This window comes from Ipomoea triloba, chromosome 9 (genome assembly GCF_003576645.1).
Source record: "Ipomoea triloba cultivar NCNSP0323 chromosome 9, ASM357664v1".
Classification (NCBI taxonomy): Eukaryota; Viridiplantae; Streptophyta; class Magnoliopsida; order Solanales; family Convolvulaceae; genus Ipomoea; species Ipomoea triloba.
The window spans coordinates 28,728,458-28,755,390 of NC_044924.1; the positions used below are offsets into that span (position 1 = coordinate 28,728,458).

A 26,933-nucleotide genomic window follows, 5' to 3' on the forward strand; every position below is an offset into this window, starting at 1 on the left:
ATAATAATAATAATAATAATAATAAGTAATGGTGGTGGCAGTGGAAGTGAAATAGTGATGGTGATAGTAATAATAATTAAAAAAACTAGTTTGAAAAAACGATGAGAGAGAATATAAATACGAGAAAATAAAGAATTATTTTTTGACTACAAATCTAAGAAAATATTTATTTATAAAGACTCGAACCCCCTCCCATCATCCATGTGAGAGTGTAAATTGAGACATTGGGTGCCACTAGACCACAAAGTCTTTGGTGATTACAATGAATATTTTGATTTAACTTTATTTTTTTATTTTTTGAGAATTGACTTTATTTTCTTTGAATATGGAAACTACACAAATTGGGATATTAACTCAAACAGGGAAAGTAGGGATTCACTGAACCGCCGAACCGGGTAAATTGGGTTTTACAACCCGGTTAAACTTATATACCATAATATAAATACACAAATACACTGCAATTTTACGCTTTAGTCGGGTTTAAGGGCAGACGACACAGCGGCGAGCAGGTCAGGTATCTCCTATCTCCTATCCTTTCTCTTCCTTCCCTAACTCCGCCGCCAACCGCCGTATCTACGCCGGTACTTTGTAGATTCAGCTTCTAGATTCTTTGTATCGATGCCGTTTTTGTTCTCAGATATGCTTTTGATATATATATATATACGTCGTTTTTGCCTATGTATCAGTTTAAATCTGTAGATTTGGGGGGTTTTTAATGCACTTTTGGCAACCTTGTTCGATTAAATTTTGTTAGATGAACGGTTAAATTAGGGGAAAAAAGGAGTGTTTTTTCATGTAGTTTTTTAAAAGTTTCTGATAGATTGACGATTAGCTCGATTATTTTTCTGGTTATGATTCTGATTTCTGATTATTTGGGACACATGTATGTGCATGGGCCATGGTATTTTAATTCTTAATGTTCAGAACCTTTAAAGATTTTATTTGTATTATAGTTAGTAAATTACTACCAATTTCATTTTTTTTTTTCTGAGATTAAGCATACAATTCTGGTGCCTGATTATATGGGAACAAATACAAGATCCTTAGTTTTACTACATTATTTATTTTAACAAATATAGTGTTTGTTTCTATACAAATGTTGTGTTTTTATTTTAATCTTATAGTCTTACATGGTGTGTTCCTATGCAGGTGATACGTCTTCCTTCTTGATTCTTCAAAATGGCTACTTTTGCCAAACCTGAGAATGCCTTAAAGCGAGCTGAAGGTTTGTGTTGTCACCGCTTTCTACTTATTCCTTATCATCAAAATCATTTGTTGATGTTTTTTTAAAATTTCTTCTTGAGACAAAAAATAATTTCTTTTTCCTGTTCTACTTGAGAACTAGAGACTGAATGTTTTATAAGAATGGTGGAAGTTCTATTGTTTGATTGGATCCACTCTGGAATTTTTAATTATTTCCTTGAGTGATTTACATATTCATGACTTTTTTTTATGTGTTGGTGCAGAGTTAATTAATGTTGGTCAGAATCAAGAAGCCCTACAGTCTCTTCATGATCTTATCACCTCAAGGAGGTATAGGGCATGGCAAAAGACACTTGAGAAAATAATGTTTAAGCATGTAGAGTTGTGTGTTGAAATGAGAAGAGGAAGGTTTGCCAAGGATGGTCTAATTCAATATCGAATTGTCTGCCAGCAAGTCAATGTTAACTCACTGGAGGAGGTGATAAAGCATTTTGTCCATCTGGCCACTGAGAGAGCTGAATTGGCACGCAGCCAGACACAGGCTCTAGAGGAAGCTCTGGATGTGGATGATTTGGAAGCAGATAAAAGGCCTGAAGATTTGATGTTGAGTTATGTTAGTGGGGAGAAAGGAAAAGACAGATCTGATCGCGAACTTGTCACTCCCTGGTTTAAATTCTTGTGGGAGACATACAGAACTGTGCTGGAAATCTTGCGAAACAATTCCAGGCTGGAGGCTCTATATGCTGTAAGCCCCCTACCAAACACCTGTTGCATTAAACAAAAGAATTACAATTTACAAATACTAAACAAGAAGGGAAATACATGCAAAACCTTTAGTATCATATAGATCGTATATTTGCTGGACAAAACCACTAAGAACCAGCTTTGTTCCTTAGTTTCTTAACAAAATGAGGTACTTATAAAGGACGAAGAGAAAGGGCAGATATGTTAAATGAAATTACTGCTTATAAAACAAGTCTATATTGATGCATCTAATTCTGTCTGCTGTTCTATAGAACCCTGTCTTCTATAAGAGTTGTGAATTGTGAACTAGTTTTGACTTGTTTGAAAGATGTTTCCTTATTCTCTTTTTTAAGGGAGGCTGCATTGAGCCATTGACTAATCTTATGAAGAATTAGGATGTTATGTGTGGCTTCATTTATTTTTGAAAGATAATCTAGTTCTTTATGCCATCCTGTTTGGTAATCATCCCTTCTTTATAGTTTCTATGAAGCTACTTCCATTGCATTTTTGTGTTGAATTATTTCCTACTTGTGATACACTATAGGCTTAACTGTGCTTCAACTTGATGATAGATGATAGCGCATCGCGCCTTCCAGTTTTGCAAGCAGTACAAACGTACAACAGAATTTCGCCGTCTTTGTGAGATCATAAGAAACCATCTAGCAAACCTCAACAAATATAGAGATCAAAGAGACCGCCCTGATCTGTCTGCTCCAGAAAGTTTGCAGTTGTATCTGGACACAAGATTTGAGCAGCTAAAAGTTGCCACTGAGCTTAATCTATGGCAGGTCTGTGTAGTTTTCTTGGTATATGTGTTTATGATTATGTTGATTGGTTACAGCTAGTGCCTAAAACTTCTCTCTGCTGTAGACAAATTTATTCCTTCCAATTATTCTAAGAAGCATAGAGTTGTTTTTATGATCTGGTACCCCTTGCCTTTCTCGCAGGAAGCTTTTCGGTCAATTGAAGACATTTATGGACTAATGTGCCTTGTTAAGAAAACCCCTAAACCATCTTTGTTGGTTGTTTACTACGCCAAGCTTACTGAGATATTTTGGATATCATCCAGCCATCTCTATCATGCTTATGCATGGCTCAAGCTTTTCTCTATCCAAAAAAGTTTTAATAAGAACTTGAGCCAGAAAGATTTACAGGTTATAGCATCATCTGTCGTTTTAGCAGCACTTTCGGTGCCACCCTATGATCGGTTCTATGGTGCATCTCATTCGGAGCTTGAAAATGAGAAAGAGCGGAGTTTGCGGGTGGCTAATTTGATTGCGTTTGATGTTGAACCAAAAGCTGAGAGCAGAGAAGTGGTAATTTTAAGTGTTTCATTTTCTTCTCTATGTGTCTATACAACCATTATGTGTTCATATATTAGCTGATGGAATCTTTTCTTGTTCTCCAGCTTTCCCGATCATCACTTCTCTCAGAATTGGTAAGCTATTTATTTCGTATTTGACATTCATTTTAGCTATTAATGTCATGGTATACTTTTTAATCAACTTATACTCTGTAGACTGTAGGAAAGACACCCATGTTTTACTGAATGTGAGAGGCAAGACAGTTTGTTAAAAATACGAAATGAACATCATATGGATCTTTGTAATTGTGCTTTGATTTTCCTTGTGTAGTAACTTATATTTTGTTTCCATATTTTCTGATACTTTCTTGCAGGTGTCCAAAGGTGTAATGACATGTGTTACACAAGAAGTGAAAGATCTTTACTATTTGCTAGAACATGAGTTTCTTCCTTTGGATCTAGCATTGAAAGCACAACCGTTGTTGAACAAAATCTCAAAGCTTGGGGGTAAACTATCTTCAGCTTCTAATGTTCCTGAAGTGCAATTGTCTCAGTATGTTCCTGCCTTGGAAAAACATGTTACTTTGAGGTTGCTGCAGCAGGTGATCAGACTCACATGTACTTTTCACAATGAATATCTAATGTTGTTTCTGAGAAATTGAATTGTTGTCTTGTTTTCTTCCATTTCATGTTTTCAGGTATCTCAGGTGTATCAGACAATACAGATTGACAATCTATCAAGAATGGTCCCTTTTTTTGACTTTGCTGCTGTTGAGAGGATTTCAGTGGATGCTGTTAAGCATAACTTTATAGCCATAAAAGTTGATCATATGAAGGGTGCTGTACTCTTTGGCAAACAGGTTCACATATTATATTCTACAAATAATTTCTGTTTCTTTTTCATGACTTAGAAACTGATAACTTATCTTTTTGGAGTCTGGAATCTGGATGATATCTTGTTTATTGTTATTACTATTATTATTATTATTATTATTTTTTTTTCTTCTTACTCTTTGCAAAGGAATAAATTTCTGACACGTCATTTGGCTCTTATACCTTTGTTTTTAGAGTATTGAAGCAGTCGGTCTTCGGGATCACTTATCTGCTCTAGCAGAATCTCTAAGCAAAGCAAGGATAACGATCTACCCACCTATGGCAAAAGCTGCTAAACTTGGGGAGATGTTATCAGGTTTGGGAGAAGTAGTTGAGAAGGAACACAGGAGACTTCTTGCCCGGAAGTCAATAATTGAGAAGCGCAAGGAAGACCAAGAGCGGTTGCTCTTGGAAAAGGTATCTCCCTATTTATTCTTTTTTTTGGGTGTAGCCCAGGGTTTCCACCGTCGGACACAGTGACTAATCCCCTCGTTGGATTGGTTTCTCCCTATTTATTCTGTGTTTACTCACATATTTCATAATTATTTTTACATATAATTGATCTTGCCATTAATATGAAGGAACGTGAGGAAGAGTCAAAGAGACTAAAACAACAAAAGATAACTGAAGAGGCTGAGCAGAGAAGGCTTGCTGCTGAGTTTGAGCAGAGAAAGAATCAAAGAATTCTAAGGGAAATTGAGGAGAGAGAACTTGAAGAGGCCCAGGCTTTACTGGAAGAAGCTCAAAAAGGCGTTAAGAAGAAGGGGAAAAAACCAATTTTAGAGGGAGTGCGTACACTATCTCAACGTTTTTTCATGTCTTCTTTTTCCATCATCTTAAAAACTTAGTTTGTTCTCTTTGGTTTTAGGAAAAAATAACTAAACAGACTGTTATGGAATTGGCTCTGAGTGAGCAATTGAGAGAGAGGCAAGAGATGGAGAAAAAACTGCAAAAGCTTGCCAAAACTATGGATCATTTTGAGAGAGCTAAACGAGAAGAGTCAGCACCAGTGATGCAAGCTGCATTTGAACAGCAGTTAGCTGCAGATGCTGCTCTTCATGAACAGGAGCAACAGGTTTGCATAAAAATGATCTTACTGTAATACACATTTCACCAGTAATAATAAGATTTATACTTGATATTATTTGTTTCTATTCTATTTCCTTGAAACTAATGTTATTAGAGGATGATATGATGCATATTCTGTATTTTAAACACTTTGATGAATTGATTCTCTCTACTATTACTCTTTTGCAGCAAGAGGTTGAACTAAGCAAACAAAGACATACTGGTGATGTTTTAGAGAAGAGGAGGCTGGGCCGCATGATGGAAAATAAGGTGTGTATCTTATTCTTTGGTTGATCTCTATTTATGGACTAACATATAATGATCTATAGTTTATTCGAGAAGTGCCATTTAGTGGAGTATATTCTTAGTGAGCTTCATTATTCTTGTATAGAAAATTTTTGAAGCAACGGTTGTCAGTCATAGAGAGTCTGAACACAATAGACTGAAACGGGAGAGGCAGGAACGAATTGACCAGATTATCCAGTCACGGAAGCAAGAAAGGGAGGCTAGGAGGAAGATGATATTCTTTTTGAGGGCTGAGGAGGAGCGGCTAAATAAGTTACGTGAAGAGGAGGAAGCTCGGAAGCATGAAGGTACTTTTCTTTAGTTAAAATTCTGAAACATTCTGTATGGTATTCTTTCTGGGTGGTGCAAACTACAAACGTTGAGCTTCACTATGATGCATTCAAATCTTAACTGGCTTTGTTTCTGTATATGTTCATGAACTATCACTTTCCTCTTTTATCTCTTGGATTGTTTGGTTTATATATTTAATGTGTTCTATGTGGTTCAAAAAATATATTTTCTTTGTATTCTCCTTGTGGCAGTAAGTAATAGAGATAATTTTATGAAAATTGGCAGAAATGGAGAGACGTAAGAAAGAAGAAGCTGAGCGCAAGGCCAAACTGGATGAGATTGCAGAAAGGCAGCGGCAAAGAGAGCTGGAATTGGAAGAGAAAGAGAGGAAGAGGAAAGAAGAGCTCTTGGGGAAATCCACAGCTCTGCCAGCTAGGCCAACTGAGCCTTTATCACGCCCCCCTGAGACAGGAGCCACTGCTCCAGCAGCTGCAGCAGCAGCTGCTGCTTCGGCACCTACTAAGTATGTGCCCAAGTTCAAGCGCGGGGGAATGGCGGAAGGTGCTTCCCAGGCTCCACCCCCTGAAACGGACAAATGGGGTGGCAACCGTCAAGATGACCGTCCTTCCGACAGATGGGGCAGCAGGCCAGCAGATGATAGATGGCGTGATCGTGATGACCGTGATCGTGAGCGGAGACCTTTTGGTGCTGGCTCAAGGCCCGGAACTTGGTCTTCTTCTAGGAGCCGCGGGGAACGCTAAAGACAAAATTTTGAGGATGCTGTACTAGAATGCAGACTGCAATTTTCCTGAGAGCCTTTTTGTTTCAGTGCCATCATCTTCCATTAAAGCCATATACTTGAGTTGAAGAAATCGGCATTTCTTATTTATCATTGCATCTCTCTAGTTTTCTAATGATTGAATTGTGTATGTCTGAAGTTTCTTTTGAATAGTTATGTTTCGTATGGACGATTCCTCATTTTAAATTTTGCAATGTTGTATAATCCATGACTGGATGCTGCAATGTAGTGCTCTCATTGAGAGTCCATATTTAAGCTTAACTCTTGCTCCAAATCCTCCCTACTAACATCAAGCTGTGATAGTCTTGTTAATAAAACATAGTAGCAAATTTGACTTTTAATTTTCGTTTATTGTGATATTGTCATTTTCTAATTTTTTTTATATATTTGACTTTTGCTCGTTTGTCACAATAATTAGTTTGAAAATAATATTTTAAACTTTCTTAATATATAATTTTATATAAAATATATGTTGAAAATACTAATCATCTTACAATTGTCACTTACAAACAATTGGTGTGACAAAAGTTATATTACAAACATGTAGGTCCTCTTTGGTAAAATAGTTAGCCTATCAATTAATTTTTACTTATTTGACCATTATTTGACTTGGTTTAAAAGAGTGTTTGGTTAGTCAGCTTTAACTAACAGTAGGCCGTAATAACTATACTAACATGCAAATACCCTCTAATTCAGTTAGCTATAAACCATAACTGTCCTAACATGCAATTTTTACTTCACGCACATGAAATTAACACATCATTTTAGACCGCATGGACTTAGTTCACTGATTCAGTAGATAATATTTGAGATAAGAGACTAACGTTTGAAACTTGATAATGTGGAGATTATACTCACAGAAGAGTGCTAATATATTTTTTTAACCAAGTTTTTTTTTTTTAAAAAAAACAAGTAAAAATTAGAAATAGAGATTATAATCCGGCATATTCCCCCGCCTATTTTCCTCCCTTAATGCATAGATGCCTCTAAGGCATCCAATTGAATTCTCCATGAATTTAAACTGGTGTTGTGGATTGCTCGCTTGGCCATGGAACCTCTAACTCCGTCGGAAGTATGCGGTCATGGGGCATTGGGTGTTAAGCTCCAACAATGTCTAATAGGAACTGCAGATAATGTACAACATATAAAGCTCAATGTATTACACGCTGACAAAAATTTCCTCTTTCAGCTCTAATTATAGCCGTCTGGGTTGTCTCTATCTTATATTATTATCTGATTCCTATTATCAGATTCCTCGTCAGAATCTTCAAAATCGAAGCTTTTCTTAATGTCGTCTCTAAGCCGGCGAACCCACTTACTCTTTTGTCTTGTTTGTTGTTTGTAAAAACTCTGGATATATAAGAATATAATGTGTGTATATAAGTTGTAGGGGGTGTAAATTGGTATATTTTGCGGATTGGGGGTTTTCTAGAATGGCTATCGATGTAGAATCAGAATCACCCCTTGTTGGGGATTATGAGAATCATCAAAGGGGATCTGTGAATCATGAAAGGGATGTTCATATTCTGAGCTGTGCCTTCTTGTTAATCTTCTTGGCTTATGGGGCTGCTCAGAATCTTGAGAGCACAATTAATACTGTGAGTTTCATTTTTTATTTCTCTGTTTGTTGAACCTAAATATTTTTGTTTGTTTGTATTGAAAATAGAGATTTTGGGTTTTTCCAGGAGGCAGATTTGGGGACAATATCTCTGGGGGTGTTGTATTTGTCATTTACTGTTTTCTCCATAGTTGCTTCTTTAGTGGTTAAGAAGATTGGGTCAAAGAATGCTCTGCTTCTTGGTACTACTGGCTATTGGTTGTTTATAGCTGCAAATTTGAAGCCCACATGGTAAAGCTCCTTTTTTTTTTTTTTTTTTTTTTTTTTGGCTCTTAAAGTAATACAGTTTTGAGTACTGAAATTACTTGAATGTGGGGTGGATCATGTTGGTTTGCTTTAATTTGTTAGCTTTCCATGAAATATGCTGTGAGATTACTACTTTAATTTGATCATGAGGGTGCAGCAAATGCTACCTGCTAAGTGCCTAAAGCTTATATTACATTTAATAAGTTTGAAGAAATTTTGAATCTTGAAAAAGTGACTCTGCAGGTATACAATGATACCTGCTTCATTGTACCTGGGGTTTGCTGCGGCAATAATATGGGTTGGGCAGGCAAGAAACTAATTTTATTTTCATGTTTCAGCTGTTGATTTGCTGGTTTCTTTAATAGTAATCTTAACGTTGTTTGTCCTTGTCAGGGGACATATCTTACCTCCACAGCGGAGAGTCATGCAAGTGACCATAACCTTCATGAGGGGACTGTTATTGGTAAATTTAATGGAGAATTTTGGGGGATTTTCGCAAGTCACCAGGTGGATTTTTAAATACTAGTGCAATAGGATTTTTTTTTTTTGCCGTGGAGTTTCCAGTCATATATGTGAGGTTTTCATGTAAAACGTTGCAGGTTGTTGGAAACCTTATCACTCTTGCTCTGTTGAGAGATGGAACGGTATGCGTGCAAGTCATGAGCTTTTGTTTCTCGATTCGTTCTTGTCATTGTTCAAACGTTTTCTGAACATTCATTTGTTGGTTATGGTTTTGCTTCAGGGAGGAGGCTCCGGTGACACGACTGTACTCTTCATTGTATTTCTTTGTAGTATGACATTAGGTACTATTCTTATGTGCTTTCTAAGTAGGAGAAATGCTAAAGAGGAGGCTTCACCGCAACATTCTTCTGTCAGTTTTCTCTCGTCCGTGGTCTCCTCGTCCAAGTCTATCATCTCGTTATTGCTTGACATTAGAATGCTGTTGGTCGTCCCCCTCATTGCATATTCGGGCTTACAACAAGCGTTCGTGTGGTAAACAGATGTGCTTTTGTATTTAGGCAATGCGTAATGTACTATGTAGCCTGATGTTTCTCACTGTTACTTGTTTCGTACTTGTTTATTTTCCAGGGCTGAATTCACTAAGTATCTTGTACAGCCTAAAATGGGCGAGAGTGGCGTTGGTGGTGCAATGGCCATATATGGACTCTTCGATGCAATTGTATGTCTTGTCTCGTCCCTTCACAACGTGTAGTCTTGAAAATTGAAATTCCTTACGCTTCATTTTGCCTTAGATGTTAAGCGCGTTTTTGCTTCATTTATGAACTTTTTTCTCAGTGTTCACTAGCTGCTGGTCGTTTCACCTTTGGTCTAAAATCAATCACTATGATAGTGTCCGGTGGGGGTATTATTCAAGCTGTTGTATTGCTTTGGATTCTGCTAAATCACAGGTTTGGCGAAATCAGCTATTACTTTTACTTCCTTCGAACTAGCTGTTTTGGCTTTCTGCGCGCTCATCTTTCGGAACAAATGTCAAATAAGTCACTGAACTTATTGCTTTTTGTGCAATTGGGTCATCGAACTTAAAAAGTGTGCAATCGAATCATCAACAAGCAAAATATGTGCAATTGAGACATTTTTTATGATTTCTTTTGATGTAGTTTAAGTTGAAAACATTTCATTCTTTCATCCCAACAAGTATGACAGTGGAAATGACGATTCTTAGTACATACCAGGCAATTAATATGATTGAATTTGACCAAGGAAAATTGGAAAAATGTCACAATTGCACATATTTTACTTGTTTAATGGTTTAATTGCATACTTTTTAAGTTCAGTGACCCAATTGCACAAAAGGGGTAAGTTTAGTGGCGTATTTGACACTTTGTCCCTCATTTTTCTCTCTACTTGCAGTGTCGATTATGGAATAGTTGGCATACTTGTAATAGCAGGTTTGTGGGGAATCGGAGATGGAGTTCTCAATACCCAATTAAGTGCTTTGCTCGGGATACTGTACAAGCATGATTTGGTAATAGCTCTTATACGATCATTTATTGTGCCTTAATTCTTTACCCAAATAGTTTTGTCATCTTTATAACCGTTACAATGCGATCTCTCTGATTGTGGAACAAGCTCGGGCTACTATGTGCTTCGTCTATAATGGCTAATGTGATGCATTTTCACCTTGACTCTCACGTCGTGCCTCAAATATTTGATAGGCTTTTGGCTTGTGTTAACAGGAAGGAGCGTTTTCTCAGCTTAAGCTTTGGCAGAGCTTTACAATTGCGCTCGTATTCTTCTTTAGCCCGCTCATCTCTTTGAAAGCAATGCTAGTGATCATGTTTGCTGCACTTTGCATCTCCATGGTTGCAGTGCTTTTTCTGATGCTCAAGGTAGAAAAAGCGTTTTCGGATCCTGATTCTTTGTAGATGCCAAGAACCATACGAGTTGTTACCAACTTCATCGCATCTATCACCGTTTGGTTTGTTTTCAGTTGAATTGCAGTGTTTTATATATCACAATGCATTCAACTTTTCAATGTGGATCTGTCATAGCTTAAATACCAAGAAGCTTTCTAAGTTTTGAAAATGTCAAATTGAAGGGTTGTGACTTGTGAGAATATATATTTGCAACTTGATGTTCATCTTTGTAATAGATTTATTCGACTGCTCCATCTTCCATATGTATTTGAAAGGTGGCCATGGGTCAGTCCAAAACCAAACCGGTTCTGAACCGGCTCGAGCAAAAAGGACTTGGGCCTGGGATTTCTCAGGCTCAAACCGAGACCAACCTGAGGAGGCCTGGACTCTATAGAGGATAGAGGTGGCCATGGGCCGGTTCAAGATTGAACCAGTCTTGAATTGACCCGGGAAAAAAAAAGCGTCTTGAATTGACCCGGAAAAAAAAAAAAGCGATTCTGGGCTTCACAAGGTTTGGGAAGGCTTAGTCCAAACTTGAATTGGCTTATAGAGGGCTAGTTTAGGTCTTATAAAGATAGTCCGAAGCCTAACTCGAAATCGGCCTATGCTCGGACAAAATTTCGCATGAACTTTATAAATTATATGCACTTTATAATATTTATAAGTGTTATCAAATAATATTACAAGTGTTATAAAAAATTTTAATAGTACAAGTTCAAATGTTATTAAAGTCTTATAAATTTTTAATTTTGTAGAAAATCATATTAATTTTTATTTTTAGATTAATGGTTAAAATATTATTTTAAACAAAAATTTAAATTTGAAAAGTGCGTGTAAGTGTGTGTGTATATATTAGCATTATTATATCAAAAGGTTGAAGTAGTTTAAGTGGTAAGAACTTCCGTTGTTAATCATGAAGTCAATGATTTAAATTTTATTTCAAACAATTTATAAATATTTTATATAAAAAATTCTGAGCTTAGCGCGGGGTAGGCCTGGCGTGGGACCAACTCAAGTTATCCTGGTCTGGTCCTGATTAGTGCTAACCTAGGCCAAGGTTCGTACCTGACTTGAAATTTGGCCACCTCTAATAGAGGACTGAGGTTTGGCCACCTCTATTTCTACTATACCATTTAGAATAGGATTTTTAGAAAACTCAACTGCTGAATTATTATCATAGAAATAGAGAAGTTGTTTATATCGTAATGTCTAATATATAGTTTATCTACCTTTCTAGCCACCTTTTCCTCTATACTTCCAACCATTATATTTTCTTGATATATTGAATAAAATAGGAAGTTTGTAAATGGATCAAACAAAAATGGATAGATTTTGAATCTTGGACAATTTGAGGGATGACTGTAAAGCCTATCAAAAAAATGTGTTTCATAAACATGTTTGACATGATGATGAAAACTGTAAATTGTATTGACAGAACTTGATTACTTGAGTACATGCATATGGATATATATATTTCTATTCAAATGTGGTCGTGCCTTCCCGTGCGACCGTGCGGTTTACACCACTCAATATTAAGAAATGCACCACTCAATGTTACGAAATGCACCACAATGAAAATGCATTTCTTAATATGAAATGCACCCCTCATTGTTATTTGTGTGGTGCATTTCTTAATATTAAGTGGTGCATTTCTTAACATTGAGTGGTGTAAACCGCACGGGAAGGCGCGACCACACCTGAATATATATATATATATATATATATATATATATATATAAGGAGAATAATAGGAAGACTAGGATAAGTAATCATACTTTGACTCAAATACATAGAGTCCTAATACTCCCATTCAAGCACAGGGTATACTAGTAACCTGTAGCTTGCCTCTAAGAAAAGAAAATATAGGACCAGGTAAAGCTTTTGTAAATATGTCAACAAGTTGATTCTTTGTTGAAATAAAGTTTACTTGATTTTCTCCATTGGCAACTCCATCTCTAACAAAATGATGATCAATTTCGACATGCTTGGTTCTTGCATGCATGAAAGATAGGATTTGCACACATGTACGTAGCACCAAGATTATCACACCAAAATTTGCAAACTGAGATACCGGGCACATTGATCTCTTTTAGTAAAGATAAAACCCAAATTACCTCAGCACAGAAATATGCTAGAGCCTTATATTCAGTTTTTAGTGGAGGATCTGACAACAGTTCTTTGTTTCTTGCAAACCCAATATACAGGATTTGACCCATGGAACATAGCATAGCCACTAGTAGATTTTTGATATTGGGGACAACCAGCCCAATCATAATCAGAGAAGGCATGAATTCCTCTTGATGATGACTTTCTTATATGCAAACCAAGGTTAACTGTTCCTTTAACATGCCTCAAGACTCTTTTTAGTTACTTCCAGTCTGAATACCAAGAAAGAAACTAAGTTCACCAAGACCTCTAATCTTAAATGCAGTAGATAATTTGGATAACAAACTAGTTATAGGATCAGAATCACTCTCCGTGACAAGTATATCATCCACATAAACCAAGAGATACATATAAGCAGAATCTTGAGAGAAATAAAATAAAGACACATCCGTTTTTTATACTTGAAAATTAACAGAGAGCAAAAATGAGTGTAAACGATTAAACCATTCTCTAGGAACCTGCTTTAAGTCATATAAAGAGCGTTTAATTAGGAAAGTGATTGGATTTTGAGACCCCAGTGTGATAGAGCCCAAAACAGGAAAATCATAATTAGGAAAGCCAACTTTACCAACTTTACTTTCCGGCATGCACTAATTACCAGTACGATATGATGCGCTGAATTGATATAATATATACAAGTGCAAGCCTGTAGATTGTAGTGACCACCATAATGGGGCTTCTGATCTATATTGCACTGTACTTCAACATTTATTATGGATCAACTTTAACATTTATGGATCAACTTTTTCGTGAACTAACAATTCAAACTTTTATGGAGTGTAATAATTGTGATCCAATCTGCCCAGGACTACACTACCACATAAAATAGATACTACTACGAATTTTTCTTTTTACACATATGCCACGGTTTACTAAGTGACGTATAGGTGATCGACGTAGTAAATCAATACTATATACGACGATTGTTTTGAACTGTCATATATTAAATACTATATACTGCGGTTGTTTAAAACAGACGTAAATATATTAAATATCTTATATGATTGATAATTTAATATTAAAATTTAAAATAATTCTATAGTTTTAGCTAAACTTTTAACTTGATCGAACTAAGAATGACTCAAACTTTGTTTAGTTTGCAATTTTATAAGAATCAATCAAATTCATTATAAAATAATTAAATAAATAAATTCAATTTATTTTCCCATATTTAATTTATAACCCTATTTGGTAAATGGTTGTTAGTTGATTGAGTTAGAGGATATGATTATTCCATAAAATTAACTGATTGTGGAAAGGTGTTTGGTAAATTAGCTATTAGTTATTTGGTAAAATTTATTTTCTAAAAAAGTTAATTGAAAAAGTTATTTTGAGCGGTTTTTTGAATTTTAGCATTCTGAAGTTACAAAAAATTGAATAACCAAATACTTATATTGATTTTTTAACCAAATCAAACAACTAATAATAGTCAAATAAGCTAAAATTGACTGATAAACTAACTATTTTAGCAAACAAAGTCTATATCTTGCAAATGTAGTGTTTTATATCGACACACTTTTTTTTCCAAAGTTTTCACGTGGCCATGGTAATTAATACTTTTTTTTTTTTGTTATAAAAGTAATTAATACTTTTTCCTTCATTTTTTACACTACTTGTTTGTCAATGTGTCTTATTAAGGGTGTGTTTGGTTCCCACATGAGAATCAGAATCAGAATACGATACTTGTTATGGTATGTTTGGTATTAGGGTGAAATTGGAATGATTACTAATCTTGATGTTTGGTTATGTATGTCTCTATAATGGGAATAAAGGTTTTAAAAATACAAAAACAAAAAGTTAAGTCAATTACCTTAATATAATGACATCCAAAGCACTAATATGAACAAAAAAAATCAAAACAAATATCTAAAAATACTAATCCAAACTTAAAAAATTAAATTACCAATAAGATGGAATGATACCCATTTTTAATTAAGGAATGGAGTTTTTAATTGAAGGCCAGGAATAATGAAATCCTATAGTTGTGTTTCAAAAAGTATAGTTGTGTTTCAAAAAGTTGTTAACCAAACATTAAGTATGATTGTAATTTTCATTTCTGGTATGAAAACCAATGAACCAAACACACCCTAGGTTTGGTATGAATTCTAAAAAAAAATTTTCAAGAAACTCATTAGAATTTAGGCAAAAGACATTGGGACGAAGGCAAAGTTCTACAAAGGATTTTGAGAAGTATAACTCTATTAATGTTTTGACATCTTAGTTTCTAAATAAGAATTATGTTTTTATTTATTGGAATAGAGATAAAATATATAGAAGTACATTTTTAGAAAATAAATAAATAAAAATAAATATTATGGAGCTGCACCATATCAATTTTGATAAAAATTGCAAGAACGACAATAAAAGAAAATAATTCCAATATACTCTATAGGCCTTTTGTTAAATGTGGAAAGATAGAGAGAAGTACATATATTTTCACTCCTTTACTGTACATGGCTTATACCTATTTATACACATAGGGAAAAGACTATTGCCACATAATTCAAAAGAAGGAAAGGAAAGGTGGGGAGGAAAGATAGCTAACAATCCTTGTTTATCTAACACTCCCCCTCAAGTTGGAGCATAAATATTAATCATGCCCAACTTGTTACAAATAAATTCAACCCNCTTATATGATTGATAATTTAATATTAAAATTTAAAATAATTCTATAGTTTTAGCTAAACTTTTAACTTGATCGAACTAAGAATGACTCAAACTTTGTTTAGTTTGCAATTTTATAAGAATCAATCAAATTCATTATAAAATAATTAAATAAATAAATTCAATTTATTTTCCCATATTTAATTTATAACCCTATTTGGTAAATGGTTGTTAGTTGATTGAGTTAGAGGATATGATTATTCCATAAAATTAACTGATTGTGGAAAGGTGTTTGGTAAATTAGCTATTAGTTATTTGGTAAAATTTATTTTCTAAAAAAGTTAATTGAAAAAGTTATTTTGAGCGGTTTTTTGAATTTTAGCATTCTGAAGTTACAAAAAATTGAATAACCAAATACTTATATTGATTTTTTAACCAAATCAAACAACTAATAATAGTCAAATAAGCTAAAATTGACTGATAAACTAACTATTTTAGCAAACAAAGTCTATATCTTGCAAATGTAGTGTTTTATATCGACACACTTTTTTTTCCAAAGTTTTCACGTGGCCATGGTAATTAATACTTTTTTTTTTTTGTTATAAAAGTAATTAATACTTTTTCCTTCATTTTTTACACTACTTGTTTGTCAATGTGTCTTATTAAGGGTGTGTTTGGTTCCCACATGAGAATCAGAATCAGAATACGATACTTGTTATGGTATGTTTGGTATTAGGGTGAAATTGGAATGATTACTAATCTTGATGTTTGGTTATGTATGTCTCTATAATGGGAATAAAGGTTTTAAAAATACAAAAACAAAAAGTTAAGTCAATTACCTTAATATAATGACATCCAAAGCACTAATATGAACAAAAAAAATCAAAACAAATATCTAAAAATACTAATCCAAACTTAAAAAATTAAATTACCAATAAGATGGAATGATACCCATTTTTAATTAAGGAATGGAGTTTTTAATTGAAGGCCAGGAATAATGAAATCCTATAGTTGTGTTTCAAAAAGTATAGTTGTGTTTCAAAAAGTTGTTAACCAAACATTAAGTATGATTGTAATTTTCATTTCTGGTATGAAAACCAATGAACCAAACACACCCTAGGTTTGGTATGAATTCTAAAAAAAAATTTTCAAGAAACTCATTAGAATTTAGGCAAAAGACATTGGGACGAAGGCAAAGTTCTACAAAGGATTTTGAGAAGTATAACTCTATTAATGTTAGTTCTACAAAGGATTTTGAGAAGTATAACTCTATTAATGTTTTGACATCTTAGTTTCTAAATAAGAATTATGTTTTTATTTATTGGAATAGAGATAAAATATATAGAAGTACATTTTTAGAAAATAAATAAATAAAAATAAATATTATGGAGCTGCACCATATCAATTTTGATAAAAATTGCAAGAACGACAATAAAAGAAAATAATTCCAATATACTCTATAGGCCTTTTGTTAAATGTGGAAAGATAGCCAATATACTCTATAGGCCTTTTGTTAAATGTGGAAAGATAGAGAGAAGTACATATATTTTCACTCCTTTACTGTACATGGCTTATACCTATTTATACACATAGGGAAAAGACTATTGCCACATAATTCAAAAGAAGGAAAGGAAAGGTGGGGAGGAAAGATAGCTAACAATCCTTGTTTATCTAACACTCCCCCTCAAGTTGGAGCATAAATATTAATCATGCCCAACTTGTTACAAATAAATTCAACCCTGACCCTACTAAGACCTTTAGTGAACAAGTCTGCCAATTGATCACCGCTTCGAACATGAACGGTCGAAAGTAACCCCTGTTGAACCTTGTCCCGCACGAAGTGGCAATCTACCTCAATATACTTAGTGCGTTCATGAAACACCAGATTATTTGAGATATGTATAGCCGCTTTATTGTCACACCATAGAGGAACGGTTTACTCACCTCTACACCAATCTCCCCAAGAACATTACACATCCATGTTACTTCACAAGCGACGTGAGCCATCGCCCTATATTCAGATTCTGCACTCGAACGAGACACAACACTCTGCTTCTTACTCTTCCACGAGACCATATTGCCACCGAAGAACACACAATATCCAGTCGTGGACCTCCTGTCACTCGGTGACCCAACCCAATCAGCGTCAGAAAAAGCTTCAACCCTCATATGCCCATGGCTGGCATATAAGATTCCTTTCCCAGGAGCACCTTTCAAATACTTTATAACCCGGACTACAGCTTCCCAATGAAGTTTAGTAGGGGATGCCATAAACTGACTTACCACACTTACAAGAAAGGCAATATCAGGACGGGTGATAGTCAGATAGTTCAACTTACCAACCAGTCTCCTATACCTCTCTGGGTCTTCAAGAAGCTCCCCCTCGCCAGCTATAAGTTTAACACTCTGGTCCATAGGAGTCTCACAAGGCTTGGACCCTAACAGCCCAGAGTCTTCAAGTAAATCTAGCACATATTTTCGTTGCGACAGAAATATGCCCTTCTTAGAACGAACCACTTCAATCCCAAGGAAGTACTTCAACATCCCCAAATCTTTCGTATGGAATTTCTCCTTAAGAAAAGACTTGAGCGCATCAACTCCTTTGGCATCATCACCTGTTATCACTATATCATCAACGTAGACAATTAACAAAATATTGCCATGGTTAGAGTGCTTGTAAAACAAAGTATGATCATAGGAACTACGGCGCATGCCAAACTCAGTGATTGCACCACTGAACCTCCCAAACCACGCTCTCGGAGACTGCTTTAACCCATACAACGACTTCCTTAGCCTACACACCTTCCCGTTCTCCCCCTGAGCAACAAACCCAGGTGGTTGCTCCATATAGACTTCTTCAACCAAATCACCGTGTAAAAAAGCATTCTTAACATCTAACTGATATAACGGCCATCCGTTAACAGCAGCTAGAGAAATAAAAATCCGCACAGAAGTCAACCTAGCAACCGGTGAGAATGTTTCTGTGTAATCAATTCCATACGTTTGTGCATACCCTTTCGCTACCAGGCGCGCTTTAAGTCGAGCCACCGAACCATCGGGGTTTGTCTTGACAACATAAACCCATTTACAACCAATTGCAGCTTTTCCGGCCGGGAGATGGACCAGATCCCAAGTGTGATTATGTTCCAATGCTNGAGGAAAGATAGCTAACAATCCTTGTTTATCTAACACTCCCCCTCAAGTTGGAGCATAAATATTAATCATGCCCAACTTGTTACAAATAAATTCAACCCTGACCCTACTAAGACCTTTAGTGAACAAGTCTGCCAATTGATCACCGCTTCGAACATGAACGGTCGAAAGTAACCCCTGTTGAACCTTGTCCCGCACGAAGTGGCAATCTACCTCAATATACTTAGTGCGTTCATGAAACACCAGATTATTTGAGATATGTATAGCCGCTTTATTGTCACACCATAGAGGAACGGTTTACTCACCTCTACACCAATCTCCCCAAGAACATTACACATCCATGTTACTTCACAAGCGACGTGAGCCATCGCCCTATATTCAGATTCTGCACTCGAACGAGACACAACACTCTGCTTCTTACTCTTCCACGAGACCATATTGCCACCGAAGAACACACAATATCCAGTCGTGGACCTCCTGTCACTCGGTGACCCAACCCAATCAGCGTCAGAAAAAGCTTCAACCCTCATATGCCCATGGCTGGCATATAAGATTCCTTTCCCAGGAGCACCTTTCAAATACTTTATAACCCGGACTACAGCTTCCCAATGAAGTTTAGTAGGGGATGCCATAAACTGACTTACCACACTTACAAGAAAGGCAATATCAGGACGGGTGATAGTCAGATAGTTCAACTTACCAACCAGTCTCCTATACCTCTCTGGGTCTTCAAGAAGCTCCCCCTCGCCAGCTATAAGTTTAACACTCTGGTCCATAGGAGTCTCACAAGGCTTGGACCCTAACAGCCCAGAGTCTTCAAGTAAATCTAGCACATATTTTCGTTGCGACAGAAATATGCCCTTCTTAGAACGAACCACTTCAATCCCAAGGAAGTACTTCAACATCCCCAAATCTTTCGTATGGAATTTCTCCTTAAGAAAAGACTTGAGCGCATCAACTCCTTTGGCATCATCACCTGTTATCACTATATCATCAACGTAGACAATTAACAAAATATTGCCATGGTTAGAGTGCTTGTAAAACAAAGTATGATCATAGGAACTACGGCGCATGCCAAACTCAGTGATTGCACCACTGAACCTCCCAAACCACGCTCTCGGAGACTGCTTTAACCCATACAACGACTTCCTTAGCCTACACACCTTCCCGTTCTCCCCCTGAGCAACAAACCCAGGTGGTTGCTCCATATAGACTTCTTCAACCAAATCACCGTGTAAAAAAGCATTCTTAACATCTAACTGATATAACGGCCATCCGTTAACAGCAGCTAGAGAAATAAAAATCCGCACAGAAGTCAACCTAGCAACCGGTGAGAATGTTTCTGTGTAATCAATTCCATACGTTTGTGCATACCCTTTCGCTACCAGGCGCGCTTTAAGTCGAGCCACCGAACCATCGGGGTTTGTCTTGACAACATAAACCCATTTACAACCAATTGCAGCTTTTCCGGCCGGGAGATGGACCAGATCCCAAGTGTGATTATGTTTTCCGGCCGGGAGATGGACCAGATCCCAAGTGTGATTATGTTCCAATGCTGCCATTTCCTCTTCCATAGCAGATCTCCACTGTTCCAATGCTGCCATTTCCTCTTCCATAGCAGATCTCCACCCATCATGAGACATCGCCTGGCACAACGTTTTAGGAACAGACACAGAATCTAGCTGGGATATAAAAGTACGGGGAGACTCTGACAAATGACCGTAGAAAACATATGATGGAAGGGGATGATAACAACTACGTTTACCTTTCCGTATGGCAATCGGGGGTTCATGATCATTTGACGGAGGAGGATTCTCTTGGCCCACTACCGGTGTGACCACATCTCGGGGTCGCCGAGAGTACACTTGCGTAACAGGTGGTATCTCCCTAGAAACAGACTCCGTTGTAGGAACAGGAATAGTAATGGTATACACAAGAAAATCATCTTCTAATACTGGGGTCGTATTCCCAGTAATACTGTCAGGAAACACAGTGCCCTCAAAGAAAGTGACATCGGTGGAAACCAAATACCTACCCAAATCAGGAGAGTAACACCTATACCCTTTCTGAGTCCGAGAATATCCCAAAAAGACACACTTGAGTGATTTAGGATCAAGTTTCCCCCTTAGTGGACGAACATCCTGCACGAAACATGTACATCTGAAAACTTTGAGGGGTAAGGAAAATAAAGACTTGGATGTATATACAACTGAATACGGGACTCGACCTTGGAGTATAGAGGAAGGCATCCTGTTAATGTAGAAACAAGCAGTGTGAACAGCATCTGCCCAAAACACTTTAGGTACTTTCATCTGAAACAAAAGAGCACGGGCAATTTCCAACAAATGGCGATTCTTTCTCTCTGCAACACCATTTTGTTGGGGTGTGTAACTACACGAGGTTTGATGAATAATGCCATTTTGACTCATAAAGCTAGAAAACGACTTAAGGAGGTATTCTCGAGCATTGTCACTTCTCAAACACTGTATATAGGGATGTCAACGGGGCGGGGTGGGGGCGGCATACCCTCCAACCCCACCCCCGACTTTCTCCCCCAATCCCCATCCCCGCCGGGGAAGGAAAAAATCTCCCCATCTCCATCGCCATGGGGATTATTCGGGGACGGGGAATCCCCGACCCCATTTCTAATTTATAAATATTGAAAAATATATATTCATCTTCAATATAAGTATTACTAAATATTTTACAATTAAGAAATTTATCAAAAATACACTTCATAAGTATGACATACATACATAGTCTTCAAGGAATCCTTACATAAGTGGAAATAATAACATAAAGTTATTTATCCCCTACATCAAAATACACACTGCAAAATGCTATTATGCCTACACAAAAAAAAATATTAACAGTTTTATACAATGAATTCCCAAGTCATATCAATAAAAGTGTAGGAGTCACACTGCCATAATGCCACCAAAAAACAACAATACCACAAATGCAATACATTCCTTGAAGGTTAGATCATATCAACAAAAAGTCAAGTTCTTAAATTATATTAACAAAAACCAAGGTGCCATGCTAGTTAAGATGCCAAGTCTTCCACAGTAATCTGAAAAGAAAAATAAAATTCAACATTAATAAATCAATATAGTATTTCTTGCATGAATAAAAATTAACAAGTACTCGCATATTCATATATAGATTTCATTATGTTATTTATAATTAAATACCTTAATACATAAATTATATTTGTAAGGCATACTTTAATATATACCTCAATTTCTTCTGCTTCTTCTTCACTCTCACAGTCATCATGAATAGTTCCACATGCATCTTTGTCCTCAGAACACTTACCTACAAAACAAAATAATTTATCATCACTTTAAATGAAATAAAAAAAAGTCAGTAAGTATTTCAGACTAAGTTTTATTGCCTTTGAAATCTTTCACTAACCAATTTTGAGCACACATCAATGCTTCCAAAGTATTTGGATGAAGTCTACTTCGGATAGAACTTACCAATCTACCACCTGTACTAAAAATAGACTCCGAAGCCACGGAAGAAATTGGAATAGCTAAGATATCCTTAGCCATTTTTTGCAACAATGGATAACGGCTGCCAACACATTTCCACCAAGCTATTATGTCAAAGTCACTAGTATTGGACAAAGGCTCTTCCTCTAAATAATAATCCAACTCAGATTTCAAGACTTTTTTTTTTGGAAGTCTTCACATAAGAATGAAACCCAGAGAGAAAACAGTTTTCTTCAACTTTATCCACATTTTTGCTACTAGATGATGCTTGGTTGGTCTTACTAACTTGAGAAGAACTTTCATATTCATGCAATAGCTCATAACAATAGTTTTTAACCCTTTCAACCTCAGTATTAGACCTTTCTCCATAAAATGCAGGAAAGAAATACTCCATTACCACTAATTCATATCTTGGATCAAGTACAGTAGCAACTGCCATAATCCCATGAACTATTTCCCAATATTTCTCAAATTTTATTAACATGCTTGTGGCCATATTTGCAACAATCAAATTAGAAGATTCACTCCAAGCATGCAAAGAAAACTTGATCTCACACATCAATGGAAAAAATACATTAGATGTTGGGTATTTAGTCCCTGAAAATGCATTTGTGGTAGTGTAAAACAGCTTTAATCTCTCACAAATATCATGAGCTATATCCCAATCCTCATCATTTGGTGCACAAGTGAAAAGAGGTTCTCTTTGTTGCAACCGATAAAACACATCTTTATATTCTAAAGCAACCGTAAGCATGAAATAGGTAGAATTCCAACGGGTCTTACAATCAAACACTAATTGTTTGGAATAATCTAAACCCAAATGCCTCACATTTTCCTTAAAAGTTTGCAACCTTTTTGGTGTGGCTGTCCAAAAGGAAACACTACCTCTAACCCTTTCAATTCCATCACCAATGACCCTCAACCCATCTTGGACAATTAGATTTAAAATGTGAGCACAACAACGCATGTGAATTAGCTTCCCACGCAACAAAAGATGGCTAGGATTTAGCTTAGACATAATAATATCAACCATACCATCATTTGTGGAACAATTATCAAGAGTCAATGTTGACAATTTTCTCTCTAAATTCCAATCAAATATGCAATTCAACAATTCTTTAGAAAGAACAGCCGATGTATGTGGACAAGGCACATAAGCAAACCTAAGAATTAAAAAATATTGCATAAAAAAGTATAAGATATAATTTATAAGAAATAATTTATGTAGAGATAGTTAAAGTGATATACCTTAAGATCAAACTTTGTAGATTCCAATTGTTGTCAATGAAATGTGCCGTGACTGCCATATATCCTTTCTTTTGGTTTGAAGCTGTCCACATGTCGGTAGTCATTGCAACCCTACTTGAATTTTTCTTCAAAACATCCATTATGTTGGACTTTTCCGAAATATAGATCTTCATGATATCACTTCTAATTGTATTTCGGGAAGGAATCTTGAACAATGGTTGAAGGGCAGCTGAATATCTTTTAAAACCAAAATGACCAACCATTGATATTGGATATTCATGCATAATAATCATATTAGCAAGCTCTTTCCTTGTAGCTTCTTGGTCAAATGTGTAATTACTTATACACATTTTACCATTTGCTTTCCATTGTTGCTGCAACAAAGCCTGTTTTCTTACATTTTGAAAGGGTCTCATTTTGCAAACCTTGTGGTGGTCATGTAAATGTTTAGTTCCATTTTTGCTTTGTCCTCCTAGAAGCTTTTTATAGTAATTGCATTCTGCCTTATCTAATCCATCCACCTTAACCTTCTTAAAATGCTGCCAAACTACTGATTTCAGTCTCTTATCACCAACTTTAACTTCACAATTAGTTGCAATGTCTGTTGGAGGTTCAAGTTCATTATTTTGAACAGGAGAGTCTTTTGGTGAATTTATAGGTGATGGTGACTCAAGAGTAATATTAGTATCTAACCCACCAACTGCCATTATAGACTGACTACTAGCTACCTGAGTAGAAGAATTCCCACAATTCATTTCTTGAGATTCCATTCACTGGTTTAAAGAAAAAAAAATCACAGACACACACTGATGAGCAATGGATATTGAATTTTCAACTCATTTGATAGAGAATTAGAGATATCAAACTATTAAAAAAACATAAATCAAAGATGGGTTTCAAAAAATAAAAAACACTTGCATATAAACCTAAAAAAAACTAATTAGAAAAAACTAAATACTAATGGCTTAAGTTTAAAAAGTAGATGATCAAATAAACTTGTTGTAATAGGTGAGATATTGAGATATGTTAGAGATCAGATATAGACCTACGGTGGTGTTTCATACCTTATAGTTTCGCGAGATCGGCGTAAGTCCTTCGTGCCTTCAAAAATTGATTCAAGAGTTTGTTGCTTTAATCATAGCTGAGCCAAAGGTCGCCGGCGAGATCCAAGGTTGACAGTGAGCTTGGATATGGAAGAGGAGGTGAGGCAAGTCACAAGTAGAGCTGGAGTTGATGACTTGATGTTGAAATGAAATTTGAAAGCAGGGTTCAACTTTAGAAGACACTAGAAGAAAAGGATTCAGCTTTACAGCTTTTACTTTCATATCCCAAGACAAGAAAATCAATGGCTAGAATAACTTTAAAAATTATATATGTAGTATATACGTCATGTGTAGCTTATTGCCTTAATTAAGCATTTAAATGCATTATATATATATATATGTGTGTGTGTGTGTGTGTGTGTGTGTTCTGCGGCTTCCTGCCTTAATTAAGTATTTAAATTTTATATATATATATATATATATATATATATATATATATATTCGGGGACGGGACGGGGCGGGGCGGGGAGACTACTCCCCATCCCCGTCCCCGTCCCCGCCGGGGAATTAAATATTCTCCCCATCCTCGTCCCCATTCCCCTATTTTTGTCCCCATCCCCGTCCCCGTCGGGGTGGGGAGTTGGGTTCCCCATCGCGTACGGGTACAATTGACATCCCTAACTGTATAGTTTTATTAAACTGAGTTCTAATCTCAGCACAAAAATTTTGAAAGATACCAAACAACTCATCCCTAGATTTCATGAGATACAACCATGTACATCTAGAGAAATCATCAACAAATGTTACAAAATACCTGAAACCACTTTTGGACGTGACTCGACACGGCCCTCACACATCAGAATGAACTAATTCAAATAAGGTGTCTACTCTATTATTTACCCGAGGAATATAGGAGATACGATGATGTTTTGCAAACTCACATGACTCACATTGCAAAACATTCACAGACTCTAAACCAGGACACATCTTCTTTAAGGTTGACAGGGACGGATGACCATACCGACAGTGCAGCTGAAAGGGAGAAACAACGCTCGCCAAGCCTATAGGTTTATTCTCAAGAGACGTAGACTGGTCTAAGACATACAAGCCGCCAACCTCCTTCCCCTTACCAATAATCCTCCTCGTCAAAAGATCCTGGAATAGACAGTAGCCAGGAAAGAACACAACAGAACAATTTAGGTCACGAGTAATTTGGCTAATAGAAAGCAAACTGAAAGGGAACTTTGGGAGATATAACACAGAAGTAAGGGGTAAAGATGGAGTTGCAAACGTACTACCCTTACCCACGACATTGGCTACAGACCCATCTGCTAGAGTAACAGTATGACCAGAAGTTATGGGTAGACATGTAGAAAGAACACTAGAATTACCTGTCATATGCTCAGAAGCTCCTGAGTCAATGACCCACTGTCGAGATGTAGAAGAAACACAAGCAACTGGATTACCTGTTTGGACAAACGTTGCGCAGGAAGACATTTCATTAGTCGGAGACTGCGAGGAAGAGGGAATCTTCGTTTGGTTGTACTTAGCAAATTTTTCATCTGTCATCACCACCACATGACCTTCTGACGCGGAAGCAATGCTAGCAACCACTTGTTGCCTTGGTGGCTTAGGACATTGATTTCGAAAGTGTCCTGGATCTCCACATTTAAAACAAACCCGTGGGCTTCCACGTCCTCCACGTCCTCTCCAAGAACCCCCACGTCCTCGATAGCGATTGTTACTTCCTCCTCGGCCATAGCTCTCATTAGTGTTCCCTCCGTGTGATACGAGGGCATTCAGATCAACACCACCTCCTTGTGACATAAAAACATTATTCTCATGGAGCTCTGTTGAACCAGTATTTCCCGATGCATTTTGAAGCGTGGAAAATACCTGATCCAAAGACTCTAAGTCCTTATTCCCCAATAGTTGGGACTTAAGGACGTCATATTCTTTGTCTAACCCACATATCCAACTAAAAACAAGTAATTTGTCACGTTGCTTTTTCATTTCATCCAAATCAGTCGTTAATGGCATAGCAACACACAAAGTAACACATTGACTCTTAAAATCATAGTAATAGTCTCTAAGTTCACGCCCTTTCTGACTTGAACAATATACCTCCTGAGACAGTTGATATAATTTTCTCAAATTACTTGTTCCACTAAACCAGTTGTTTACCAATTCCCAAACCTCTTTTACAGTCTTGCAATGTTGCATGGATAAAATAATCTTCCTATCAATGCAGTTAATTATTCTTGACAATAAAGCCTTATCAGTATTTGCCCAATCTGTATTCCCTTCCGGACATAACTTATCTAGATGGTCACCCTTTCCCATATCATCTATATTTACCCTAATCAGAAATTTCCATTCAGGAAAATTAGACCCATCCGAAGCCAAAACAACAT

General features: G+C 36.3%; 2 protein-coding genes across 4 annotated transcripts; both read left to right on the plus strand.

The window, feature by feature from the left end:
- The first annotated feature begins 472 nt into the window (after positions 1–472).
- LOC116029293 (eukaryotic translation initiation factor 3 subunit A-like) lies at positions 473–6,840 on the plus strand. Of its 3 annotated transcripts, none has more exons than XM_031271224.1 (14): positions 473–514; positions 1,150–1,225; positions 1,467–1,948; positions 2,520–2,735; positions 2,895–3,263; positions 3,356–3,385; positions 3,625–3,852; positions 3,949–4,110; positions 4,319–4,540; positions 4,705–4,911; positions 4,992–5,198; positions 5,381–5,461; positions 5,583–5,784; positions 6,053–6,840. In XM_031271224.1, exons 2-14 carry the CDS (start codon positions 1,180–1,182, stop codon positions 6,526–6,528), a joined length of 2,928 nt encoding a protein of 975 aa, XP_031127084.1. In that variant the 5' UTR covers positions 473–514; positions 1,150–1,179; the 3' UTR covers positions 6,529–6,840. The 3 variants fall into 3 exon arrangements, with proteins under 3 accessions (XP_031127084.1, XP_031127085.1, XP_031127086.1); XM_031271225.1 differs by having other exon boundaries at positions 473–509; XM_031271226.1 differs by lacking the exon at positions 473–514 and adding an exon at positions 528–581.
- Positions 6,841–7,604: 764 nt separating this feature from the next.
- LOC116031042 (UNC93-like protein 3) lies at positions 7,605–11,062 on the plus strand. The gene is made up of 10 exons (XM_031273471.1): positions 7,605–8,164; positions 8,252–8,415; positions 8,674–8,737; positions 8,824–8,937; positions 9,030–9,074; positions 9,173–9,423; positions 9,520–9,610; positions 9,727–9,839; positions 10,303–10,417; positions 10,629–11,062. The coding sequence occupies exons 1-10, from the start codon at positions 8,000–8,002 to the stop codon at positions 10,815–10,817; spliced, it is 1,311 nt and encodes a 436-aa protein (XP_031129331.1). The 5' UTR covers positions 7,605–7,999; the 3' UTR covers positions 10,818–11,062.
- Positions 11,063–26,933: the final 15,871 nt, after the last annotated feature.